Source organism: Scyliorhinus torazame, chromosome 4, assembly GCF_047496885.1.
Source record: "Scyliorhinus torazame isolate Kashiwa2021f chromosome 4, sScyTor2.1, whole genome shotgun sequence".
NCBI classification, from domain to species: domain Eukaryota; kingdom Metazoa; phylum Chordata; class Chondrichthyes; order Carcharhiniformes; family Scyliorhinidae; genus Scyliorhinus; species Scyliorhinus torazame.
In genome coordinates this window covers 189400006-189413060 of record NC_092710.1, presented here as the reverse complement: position 1 = coordinate 189413060, position 13055 = coordinate 189400006, and the positions used below count along the sequence as shown (strand labels likewise).

The following is a 13055-nucleotide window of genomic DNA, read 5'->3' as shown; positions in this document are numbered from 1 at the left end:
GGTTAACGTTTCCGATCCCTTTCTTGTCAGTTGTAACTTTCCAACCACATGTGTTAGACTGCTTGCCTAATTTTCCCCATACAAAATCTATTATTCAAGAGGTCAGAGTCATTTGATAGTCCTAACAGTTTAGTTCAGTATATTATTCTGAATTGCCACAATTTTTGTGGGTGGGTTGGGGGGGGGGGGGGGGGGTGGGGGGGAACGTTGGTGGGTGAAAATGTCCTGTTTGTCTGTTCATTATGAAATAGTGAACTCGTGTGTGATGGGTTGGTTTAGTTGTGATGCCCATGGGGCACAAAGGACGTCTCCATGGGCTGCACAAATAAGCTGTTGGTACAAATAAGCCTTTGGTGACCCCAGTTGATGTATGTCTGCAGTTTTTATTTTGTTGATGCATTTGCTTTTTCAATTAAGGATGACTTGGTGCATCTGCGCCTGTTAATGAAATTTAATGGGCAGTAACTTTGTTGTAGTGACAATCCGCGTCGGATTGCCCTTCTGTGCCGACTTAACCTGCGCCAGATTTTCTCCGTGTCTGTCTCGCCCGACTACCTGACTCCAGGTCCTGGCATCTCTGAGGCTCAGCGTTGCAGTCTCAGAGTCCGAGTGAAGGAGGACATGTCCCTTTTTTTACTGCGCTAGCTGTCGTGGACCAGGTATGCTTAAAGATCCAATTGAAAATGGCAGGCTGGCTGGGCAGTAGTGGTTAGCACTGCTGTCTCACGGCACCGAGGTCCCAGGTTCGATCCCAGCTCTGGGTCACTGTCCCTGTGGAATTTGCACATTCTCCCCGTGTTTGCGTGGGTTTCGCCCCCACAACCCAAAAGATGTGCAGGGTAGGTGGATTGGCCACGCTAAATTGCCTCTTAATTGGAAAAAATTAATTGGGTACTCTAAATTTAAAAAAAAAGGAAATGACAGGCTAGGTAGAAGGTAAGGAATAATATTTGATGGTGGGAGGGTAGTGGAAATCGGACGGCAGGAATGTCTGACAGGATGTATGAGCTAAGATGTATTTTTTCTGTCTAGTGCACAAATAAATTTCAAATAGATTGTTATGAAGCGACATTCCTCCACTAATTCTTTCTGTCAAATCTTAGGAATCCTTTGTCTTGTCCTATTTGTTTTGAAGTAGAGAACAGAAAGCGAACTTTTGAAAACTCAATGATTTGCAAAACAAATATTTAGCTTAACTTGCTGAATTTTTGTATATTTAATGCAGAAATTCGGTGACAAATTCCACAACTGCAAACTTTGAGCCCAGTTTGGATTACTGTGTGGTGAAGGTACCCCGTTGGGATCTCAGCAAATTCTTGCGTGTAAGCACCAAGATTGGAAGTTCCATGAAGAGTGTTGGTGAGTACGGTTTAAAGTCAAGCCTGCAATACAGTTTGGCTGTTTTGACTCTTATGGATGGACTCTCTAATGCTTGTAACGAGGTTGGTTTCACCATCAACATGGGGAAGACAAAAGTCCAGGACCGAGCCATTTCGCTATTGAACAGCCTTGAGATTCTAGGCTCCAGAAACACCGAACTGGATGTGTTCTCCATTCTCCCCCCCCCCCCCCCCCCCCCCCCCCCCCCAACACACACACACACACCATGCCAAACATGCGCTCATAATAATATATAATCTTTATTATTGTCACAAATATGCTCACATTAACATAAATAAAGTCACTGCGAAAATCCCCTAGTCGCCACACTCCGGCGCCTGTTCGGGTACACTGAGGAAGAATTCAGAATGTCCAAATTACCTAACGGCATGTCTTTCGGGACTTGTGGGAGGAAGCCGGAGCACCCGGAGAAAACCCATGCAGACACTGGGAGAACATGCAGACTCCACAAAGCCAGTGACCCAAGCGGAATCGAACCTGGGACCCTGGCGCTGTGAAGCAATAGTGCTAACTACTGTGCTACCTATGCCAGTGGCGTTTGTTTTGGCTCAGCCACAGTCACCATCCAAACAACCTTCTTTACACTGAACTGGCCACTGGGTCATGCCCATACCGTCACTATGTGGACATCTATAAACAAAATAAGAAGATTATGGACATGGACATTGGCATAGACAGTTGGGAGACTTGCCAACGTCTGTGATCATTTAAAGCTGAGAGAATGGAGAGGTTTTACAAGGACCAAGCCATGGAGAAATGACTGCTGGCTGAGAAATGGGTGGAGAAAATGGAGAGCAGAAAATCTTGTACTTCCTTAGCCCACTGTCTTCACCTGCAGTAAATATGCAGAGACTGCCATGCTAGAGCGGGGCTCTTATCAGGCACATAATCGGCCACCACGCTTTGTGGGTGCACTAGTTTCCTCCGAGAGTCCAAAGTTGTGCAGGTGGGGTTACGGGATAGGGTGGGGGCCTTGGTCGGGTGCTCTTTCAACGGATTAGTGCAGACTCGATTGGAGGAAAGACCTAAACTAAGGATTGCATGATTAATGCAACTACATATTTCCTTTAATTTTAATTAACTTAATGGATTGTCATGTGACCGCTAGTTTCCAAATCACTGTAGCGATGTTTTGGGGGTGGGTACAGACACCAACTTGGTGCTCAGATGCACCGTCAAAAGTTTCTGTTTCTCCTGTGTTAAGAGCAGTGAGCAATTACTAAGCAACACGGCTGGCTATAGAATGCCAAACTGTTTGCCAAGGTTCCTTGCAAGTTTCTAGCAGTCTTGGAGCTGCTTGAAAGTTCTTTTAGTTGGCCATTTGTGTTGGGATTTCACGTTATGGGATAGGGCCTAGGCTGCTAGTAGTGCGGGCAGCAAGGTAGCATTGTGGATAGCACAATTGCTTCAGAGCTCCAGGGTCCCAGGTTCAATTCCGGCATGGGTCACTGTCTGTGTGGAGTCTGCACGTCCTCCCCGTGTGTGCGTGGGTTTCCTCCGGGTGCTCGGTTTCCTCCCACAGTCCAAAGATGTGCAGGTTAGGTGATTGGCCATGATAAATTGCCTTTAGTGTCCAAAATTGACCTTCGTGTTGGGTGGGGTTACTGGGTTATGGGGATAGGGTGGAGTTGTGGACCTTGGGTAGGGTGCTCTTTCCAAGAGCCGATGCAAACTCGATGGGCCGAATGGCCTCTTTCTGCACTGTAAATTCTATGAAACTATAAGTGGGATCCGTGATCAGCTGCAGCGTAGCGTGTTAGGCCACAATTGGGATTTCTGTCGGGTGGCAGACCTGTCACCAGCTCTGTCTGTACACCGCCGGACATAGCAAGATTCCCGACGTCCCAACCCGGTTTCACACCCTGCAGGACCATGCTTACATGCCAATGAGACCCCCTCCCCACCCACCCCGGCGCTAGGATTCTCACTGGTGTGAATGGGTGTAAGTATTGAGGAACGTGGATCTAGCAGCTAGGTGGCAAGGTGGTAAGTACCCTCTCAACAATTGCCGCACGGTTCTGAAGGGGGTCCTTCATGGGAGTTGGGGGTCAGAGAGGGTCTTACGTAGGGCTGGAGGGGCTCAGGTTTGGGGTCCTTTCTTGGATGGGGCTCGTTTGGCTGCTCACCCATCTGCAGCCTTTAAACCCATTAAAATCAGTCAATATGTAAAAATTTAAGTTTTCTCAATCAAGTGAAAGAGTCCTCATCTGCACCCCAATACCATTGAAACATCCACTCTATCTCAGACATACAGATTCCTCATAACAAAGGGACAAGTGTTCTGACCTGTGCCTCTGTGCTTAATGAGGTGGGGGTGGGGGGGAGGAAATGCTTAATGAGGTGGGGGATGACGACGACTAGGGGGCATGGGGGGGGGGGGGGGGGGGGTTAGCGGGCTTGCCAACGATTAAGATTGGGGAGATCAGCTATTTGAGATCGGACCGCCCTTTAAAAAGGCGCTTCAATCTCAGGGTGCGGAACCTATCAGAATGATTATGGTTGCAGTGCGGACCCCAGTGTGCCATGGAATGGCACAGAAAGTTTATTCTACAAAATTAATTTTCCATGTGCCATGGGTTGGTACACCGGGGTTTCTCCCAGCACTAGTGGGAATCACTAGTTTTCCTGCTGGTGGGAGCACCTAGTTGCGATTTGGGAGGATTGCGCTCTTAGAGACAGAATTCAGTATTTGTTTGAATATCACTCCATTCTGAGTCTAGGTTTTGCTGAGCCAAGATTGCAGACTCTCCCAGTGATGGGAGAGTAGAAATGGAATCTTGAGGCAAATTCATTTCATGCAGCAACTCATAATGGACGTGTGGAAGTGGGATGAGCTCTTGCCCTCAGCAGAAGATGGGCTGAAAATATATAAATATATATATTTATGTTTTATTCTGCATAATTAGAAACTAAGTTAATTGCAATGCTTGAAGTATTTTCTGTTGATACGTTATATAATCCTCTAATCAAATTATGCACTATAATTAAAACAAGAAAATGTTGATCATATATATCATGTTAACCAACATCTACTAATGGATGTGTACCCTTCATCAGAATTGTATATCCCAATTGTATAATCTGTTTTAAAACAGGTGAAGTGATGGCTATTGGTCGTAATTTTGAAGAAGCTTTTCAGAAAGCATTGAGAATGGTGGATGAAAACTGTGTTGGCTTCGATCACACTTTGAAGCCGGCTACTGATGAGGTATGTGAGGAACGCTTACACTTCAATTATCAATTACCTCAATGACCCAATAGATTTACTTTCTAGAGCGGTCTCCAGGAAGGTAAGTCCAGCAATTTTGGAGATTGCAGTGAGGAAATTTCATTCTACACAGACAACTATTTAAATAAATATTGTATTGCTGCATGATTCATCTAAAATGTTTGTGGCAGTTACTAATTCTTAGTTGGTCCTTTGCTTGCATTAAATCAGAAATTCAATGTGCATTAATGGTATTGAAGTTGCTAACCAAAGTGAAGCTTAATGAGGATTTGCGTGGGAAAAGGTTATTTCTAGTGGTGATTCTGATTTCTTGAGGTATTGGCAAACATCACTCTTGGGAGTTACCTGCCATCACACATCAATCATACTCGCCATTACAAAGAAGTACTTATCCTAAATAGAGGCATGAGAGCTTTTTTTGTTTTGTTTTATTTTCTTCCCAAATAGCAAAGTTTTCTCATGTTACGAGGATGCGCATGGTGCTATAATTTTTCTGCTTATGTATTTACGGTTTGACCTGGCATAATGAAATAGAATTAATCTATTTCAATCCATTTATTGTATAACAATAACATTGCAATTTATTTTAACTGTAAAAATCATCCCATGATTTAGTCCCTGAATAGAATTGCTTCAGTTCGTGATTTGTTCAGTTAAACTGAGAAGTGTTGAAATCATGTAGATGTATCTCACTGGCAGGGTGATGTGGTTTAATTCCGAACCCTTGCATTATAATTGGCTTCCTTGAATATTGCAACGCACACATTTGGGGTGGGGATGTAGGGGAGAAGTTGTGTTGAGTCTGATCTCTGGATAAATTGCAAGTCATTTCACCTGTTCTGATGTTCACATTGAAAGGATAGTTGGCTTGCAGCCTAACACTATTTAATTCTTGTGCCTGATGAACTTTGAAATGATTGATGACAACATTGGCCAAGATTTTGTGGGAGAGTTCAATAACAGTTTACCATCATTACCCCTCTAAAACGGAGCTTAACTTCAGGTTGTTGGATATGTGCAGATTGATGTGGAAATCCTGCAGTCTGTAGTCAGAACTCCCTTGCAAGATATGCTGTGGTCCTCCTCCCCTGTCCTAAGAACCAGCAATCATTGAAATCAGTGAGAAACTCCACTTTCCTGTTCCCACATCACTTTCAAAACCTCATTAGGTTGCATCAAGTTAAATCGGATGTAACTAGGATTTTAATTGTGATGTGACAAATAAAATTTGAACAGGACTGACAGTGAAATGGGGGGGGGGGGGAGAGATGGGAGGAGATGGGAGGAGATGGGAGTGAAGGGGGGGAAGATGGGGTGGGGTGAAAATGGGGGAGGGGGGTGGTCGCCTGCGAAAATCCTTTTAATGTGAGTGGCTGCTTGAGAAGCCTGATGACATCACTGCTGTTCCAAGCTGGGAATGCGGAGTAAGAACGTTGCAATCAGTCCCAGCGTTGTTGCAAAGTGATCGAGATTAAATTCTCACCGGTAAGGCTTGCTTTGAAGTTAGCTTTAAGCACCCTTGCTCGGCCACTGAACTGCCAGTGCCTTTTTGAATTTTGAAAACTTTATACATTTAAAAAAAAAACTTGTTTTCAAATCCTTTGTTTTCCAATCTTTGTGCACAATTTTCCAGTCAGCACTGGGAAATTATGCCTCTCCCATGTCTTTGGGCAATGCTGTGTCAGTGTAAAATAAGTGAAGACAACCCAAGTGTAATGCTGCTGTCCCCTATCAGGGATAACTCGGGAGCCTTCCCTCCAGTAATGCTGTTTTTGATCCAAATCTTGCATTGTGGTGGGAGTCACAAGTGCAAACACCTCCCTCTGTTGTACGTTGTTCACATTTGTGCAGTGTTCTGAGGGTAAGTTGTAGTTGGTTACCCGATTTTTAAGTTGATATAACCATTACGCTCCAAAAGTTCCAGCATCTTTAACGTTTGTTCTAATCCTAGTTTCAAATTAACCTATTTAATTACCACTGTTGAATTGTTTTGTAGGAACTTGAAACTCCCACAGATAAGAGAATATTTGTCCTTGCTGCAGCCTTGAGGGCAGGTTATGAAATTGAGCGTCTGTATGAATTGACCAGAATTGATAAGTGGTTTCTTTACAAGATGAAGAACATTGTAGAATATTCAATGAAGCTCGAGTTGTTCACCAAGGATGAACTGCCACGTCACGATCTCCTGAAAGCTAAATGTCTTGGTTTCTCTGATAAACAGATTGCAGTGGCCATACAAAGGTAAACCATTGGGACAATTCATTGCAACTGTATAGTGCAACATGTTTTCCAAAGTGGGCTGTCTAAAAGTGATCAAATTTGACTGGAGATATTAACCATTTCATTTCCACGCAGCTATTATGTTTCTAGGCAGACTGTCAACATTGAGATCACCTCCTGATCTCCCTTTGATTCTTTGGAGGTATTCCGGCAAGGCGGCCATGGCTCATTTGAAACATGAGCACTTCTTGGTTCTTAGGTCTACTGTTTCATAGACTTGTGATTGCAGATTGCTTTTCACTTGTATTTTGTGCATTTGTGTTATAGCCTGCACCATTCCGGTTGAAGGGAAATCTAATGAGGCCATTTGGTTTGGACTGAAAAGCTATAAATTAGATTCAAAGTTTGGATTTAGACATTGATATTGTTGTCCTTTTGTGTGTGGGCAGGGGTTGTGGTTGGGGGGGGGGGGCGGGGCGGCGGGGGAAGAGAGGATTAAAAAGTTTGCACGGTGCCCCTTTTGCTTCTTGGTACTTGTTCAAAATCTTTGTACCCAAGGGTGATGACCTATAAATTGCTTTGGTTGTTTTTCTTTAGTACAGAGCTGGCAGTGAGGCGATTGAGGCAGGAATGGAAAATCCTTCCTGTGGTGAAGCAGATTGATACAGTAGCAGCTGAATGGCCTGCTCAAACTAACTATCTCTATTTGACGTATAACGGTGAAGGACATGACGTCGACTTTACCAAACCACACGTGATGGTAATTGGTTCCGGTGTATACAGAATAGGGAGCAGTGTGGAATTTGATTGGTGTGCAGTTGGATGTATCCAACAATTACGCAAGGTTAGTCTTCAAAATTGCTTTATTAATGTCTTTTGTCATCTTTAAAGGGCCAATTGTGGAATGTAATTTCAGTTTATAATGCTGTAAGTAATATATCCAATAAGTTCTGTACTCGCTACCACAGGAATGCATTTTAACTGGCCCCCTGTTGACTTAAGTTGATAGTGATGAATGCTAACCTTAACAAAGGTTACCAAAGGGGTTGATTGCTGGAGTACATACTGTCTTTAGCACTCCCTCTACAGGTACTCTTGGAACCTACTGCTGCATGTCTTCAGTATACAGATACATTTTCCCAGACTATATTTTTGTGCGATTATGTGGGTGAATGAAGATACTGGCATTCTTAAGTCCTAGTTATTATCCATGGTTAATGAGTATGGAACATTTGTGTCCATAATCTGTAGCATTAACTCTTGCATTTCAAAATCAAGTTTATGGTAGTAATTGAGTTTGCTGGCGGTACTGTTATTGTAAGCAACAAATTGGTGATTAATGGCGTAGTAATTATTAAAATTTGCAATATATGTACATATGAGTATTGTTCCAACCGGGTGAGAAGGGATGAACTTGGCTCCCTTTTACTCAACCTCCTCAGTCACAACAAAGATTTAAGTTTCTTTTTCGCAAAGATATGCCTTGTCCAAATCAGAGCGTATTTAACTACTTAAACTGTGAGTAATCAAACAAGGTTTTCCTGAATCAAAGAGCAAATTTAATCCACCCTCCTCTCTCTCCCCTCCCTCTGTCTCTTTCGCTCCCCTTTCTCTCTTCCCCTCCCCTTTCTCTCTCTCCCCCCCTTTCTCTCTTTTCCCCCCTTTCTCTCTTTCCCCCATTTCTCTTTCCCCCCCCCCTTTCTTTTCCTCACCTTTCTCTTTTCTCCCCACCTTTCTCTCTTTCCCTTTCCCCCCACCTTTCTCTCTTTTCCCACCCTTTCTCTCTCCCTCCCTTGCTCTCTTTTCCCCCCTTTCTCTCCCCCTTCTCTCTTTCCCCCCTTTCTCTCTTTTCCCCCTTTCTCTCTCTCTTTCTTCCCATTCCCCCCTTTCTCTTTTACCACCCTTTCTCTGCCCCCTTTCTCTCTTTCCCCTTCCCTCTTTTCTCTCTCTCCCCCCCCCCCATCTCTCTTCCCCTCCCCCCCCCCCCCCCTTCATATGTGCGCACGTATCAGAAAGAAGGGGAGCTAGAGCCCAATTTCTTTAAGAAGGGAAAAGAATGCACAAAGTGTTCTTTGACTGACTGTTCTTGTGGTGTAGATTTTTCAAATACCTGTGGCCATTTTGGATTATCTGGTTTCTTTGCAGTAGTTAGATGTAGAAGATGTCGCAATTATTGCTGTTTGCTGGTAAGTTTCTGGCAGACCTGGCTTCCCGACCCGGTGACACATTTATTCCAACAGAGAGCAACCTTCCGCCTGCTTCCTCTGCTGAAGATTTTCTTGACACCGCCTGTGTCACTTGCTGCAATCTCTCTCTAGTGGCTGTGCAGCCTTGCCTTAAAATATTTCACCAATCGGGTATTCCAAGAGGTTGTTGGTGTATCAGTCTGTGGCAGCATTGTTTCCAATGCCCAGTACCTAATGCCACGCCTCCAGAAAGTTAAGAGCTTCAATGAGTGTCAGGGTTATAGGAAATGTCTTTGTCTTCACACTTCCCTGAGGGTGATTTGTTTGTTTGTGACCTTCCCCTTCCAACGTGGCTTTACATTTTTAAGCAGTTTTCTCTCTCAATTCAGTTTACAAAATTTCCAATCACTTGAAAGTTGAAAAATCATATTTTCAAAAATAAAGCAGCATAGCTTCAGCAACATGTATAATAACTGTGTGTATATGTTACATTGAGCGTTGGATATAGTGCATATAATTTGAATCCTGTTGCCCACCCACCACCTAATCAATCGTTTGGTCTGCCAGAAAGGTAGCACGGTATGCTTAATGTTCTTGAAAGCTAAAATGCCTTTTAAAACAACTGATGTTTTGTTCCACACAGATGGGCTACAAAACCATAATGGTGAACTATAATCCTGAAACTGTCAGTACAGATTATGATATGTGTGATAGGCTTTATTTCGATGAAATATCATTTGAGGTAAGTTATTTTAAAAAGTAAATTGTCTGGCCTATAATCCCCACTATTGTCCCTTTGCTACAAGTACAAATAGTGGTTCTGAAATATGACCCCATTTAATAATGGGAAGAGTGTTTTTATTAAAACAAAAACTTAAAAGGACTAGTATTTTGTACGCTAAAGGATCCTCACTTTTTCTCCCACACAATTCATTCTGGGTTTTCCTAAAGTTGTAACTTCTTTTGTCATGTGTGTGTGTTTTTTGTTAATAAAACAGGGCACTCCCTCAATAGATTTCATGCATAAATATTCCAGTTTCATCATCAATGATGTGAAGCAGATACTGTGATAGAGATAGTCCATTGTGCCTGGAATTGGGACTGAATGATCTGATACTGTGCAGCAATAACTGCTCACGTTCCTTGAATTTAAAAAAAAAAAAAAATTGGCAGGATGAATCATTTCCCTAAGATTCAGATGATCAAGACCAAATGATGTCTTATACCATACAGAGCAGGGATTCTTGTTTCTGTCCCCCATTTATGCTGAACTCAGATGTGCTACGCTCCCAGTTGATGCTATAACTGGACGGAAAGATCGCAGAATGGAACCTTGACTCAAAGACCGGAACTTTAAATTTTTTAAAAAAGTGTGGAGGAACAGAGTTACAGGACCACTAATTAGTTTTAACAATATGGAAGAAAGCATTTATTAAACATGATAAAATTGGATTATGATACAAGACTTCTTTACTTCCCCTTAGCTTAATAATTACGCACAGATTCTAAGATTAACCTGGATTACAAAGTAAATCTTGAACTCCAATGGTCTCATTAATACACAAAGCCCCTTTAAAGCACAGAAGATGGTTCTGTAAGACGCACTCCTCTGAACCCAGTTAATGTCTGTATTTTGCTTCAAAATCCCCCCAGCTGATTCTTGTAGCGTGAACCACCTTGTCTCATTGAACTCTGGCTTCCACACGTGCTGGTTTTAAAACACTCACTTTCAAACCTGCTTTTAAAATATGCTTTCCCTCTGGTATTTTCGCTTTCAGATTTCTTTTGTCTCAAAAACTTTTATACAAACTCTGAGGTCCAGCCACTGATTTCAACAATTAATTTCAATAAATGGGCGGATCCTCCGCTTTGCCGGCAGCGCACTCGCGGTAGCGAATTTCCTGACGCCGTATGGTGCCCATAATGGGAAGCCCCCCTGGGCAGCACGGTGGTGCAGTGGGTTAGCCTCACGGCGTCGAGGTCCTAGGTTCGATCCCGACTCTGGGTCACTGTCCGTCTGGAGTTTGCACATTCTCCCCGTGTTTGCGTGAGTTTCGTCCCCACAACCCAAAAATGTGCAGTAGGCTAGGTGGATTGGCCACGCTAAATTGCCCCTTAATTGGAAAAAATGAATTGGGTCCGGCTGCCAGGACTGAGGATTCCGCTGCCATGCACCAGAAAGCGGTTGCAGCAGGATGGGGAATCGCACTCAATATCTCCCAAATAGTGTAAATCTTTCACTACTGTAGATATCTTTATGGCCTCTCATGACCCAATGCCATTTCAACTCTGACTTTACTGAACATTAATCTGTTCTTAAACAAAAACAGAAAATACTGGATAATCTCAGCAGGTCTGATAGCAACTGTGGAGCGAGAAAGATGTTTCAAGTCTGGATGACTATTTGTCACAATCTGTCTGGTTCCCAGTTTCCTCTGCCCCGTTAACTCCAGAAGCCGTGGAAAATTCTCTTCATTTCTCTAGTTTCCTTAACTATCTGGACTTTAGGTTTCCGGTGCCTTTTTTCTTAACCATTACTCCATAGCATGGCTTTTCTACCAGCAAGGCTGAGAGTGATATTCCCTCTTTAGCCATCTAAAACCAACTGCTTTGAACAGACCTGAGAGAGCTGCCTTCTCTCTCATTGTCCATCTCCAATTTATATAGAAAATGCAATAAAATTAGCTAAACTAAGACTTCAAAACGTTTCTCTACTGTACAAGGCTCCAGTAGCAAAGCAACCGCTGGTGGTATGTTTATTCTTCACACCGTAGCCCTCGAAGCACAAAAGAATCACAGTTTAAATTGAAACCAATCCCCACACATACAAAACACCTTTGTCCAGCATGGCTCTAACTATAGGTTTACGCTTCCAGGCACAGAAATATTAAATTAAACACACTCAAAACTATACCTTATTTCTAATATTTACAAAGGCAAATAGAAATCCCTTAAAACTACCTTTTGTTTCCTCAGCACTTGGCAGTTGTGGAGTTAACTGTTGGTTTCAGTATATCATGCAAGTAAGATGTAAAATTTAGATGAATTATTATTCTTTGGCTCATGTACATGTTTGGGTATCTGTTGACGCAGAGTGGACCCCCTTGATCTGAGTTATAGGTGAAGAATGGGAGGTCTTGGGGTTTCCATGTAATTGTATTTCAGTGTGAATTTCCTTCTGGAGGGAGGAAAGAATATTGAGGCTCAGATGACTAATTGAAATTACGACTCTAGTTTCCCTGAACAAATGCTGCACAGGTTGGGTTAAATCTTCACATTGCTCAAGTACTCACTGGATTAAAATATTATTCAGCCTCTTATCTGAGATATTCTATGTGCTGGGTCTGTAGGTATGATGATCTCAACCGCCAGGGCATGGGATGCTTACAGGCCCAAAGCCGTTGCAAGATTGTTTTACTTTGAGAAAAACTTGAGCAAGTCACACACTGAACCTTCCTTTTTTCCTTTTATTTGCTGTAGTTGCAGCTTTCACTTTGTCCCTGTTCAAACCTTTGTTGTCAATCTGACCTATTTTCCCAAAGTGGGCTGAGAAAAGATACTGGCTTTGTTTTGTTCATTCTCCCACAGGGGACTGACTGTTCCAATCTCCTATGATTTTGCATAAACCTAGAAACCAAATTGAACCCAGAGGCAACCTTGCCCCTTTTTGGGGCTCTGCTAATTGGCGGTCACTTGCCAGTTATTCGACAGCTGAGATGGGTCGGTTTGCATCATGTAAAAGCAGAGAGCAGGTGCCAGACACTTTGTCCGATTTAGATGATGACAACCAGGCTGATGATAACATTTGGAATATCCAAATTTGGATTAATCCTACCACCGGTAGAGACAGCGAGAGAGAAAGACAGACATATCTTATCAAGTGATGGTTCAACCAGTTGTAGGCATAATCGCTTGTGCCACTGTGGGTGAATTGAAGTAAAAACCAGGCCCCAAGTCTTTGTAAATCTGGTCAGGTGTCCCATCAAGCAGTTACGGTCCTCAGCTTTGATTTTCCATTC

The 13055-nt window shown here is 43.0% G+C and overlaps 1 protein-coding gene across 2 annotated transcripts in view; it reads left to right on the top strand.

The window, feature by feature from the left end:
* cad (carbamoyl-phosphate synthetase 2, aspartate transcarbamylase, and dihydroorotase) overlaps positions 1 to 13055 on the top strand; it is a 135839-nt gene that overhangs the window by 60810 nt on the left and 61974 nt on the right. For both annotated transcript variants that reach the window (XM_072499023.1, XM_072499022.1), the window contains exons 15-19: positions 1226 to 1359; positions 4497 to 4609; positions 6627 to 6871; positions 7448 to 7694; positions 9680 to 9778. In XM_072499023.1, the coding sequence (XP_072355124.1) occupies positions 1226 to 1359; positions 4497 to 4609; positions 6627 to 6871; positions 7448 to 7694; positions 9680 to 9778 (838 nt within the window). The remainder of the gene's footprint in view (positions 1 to 1225; positions 1360 to 4496; positions 4610 to 6626; positions 6872 to 7447; positions 7695 to 9679; positions 9779 to 13055) is intronic.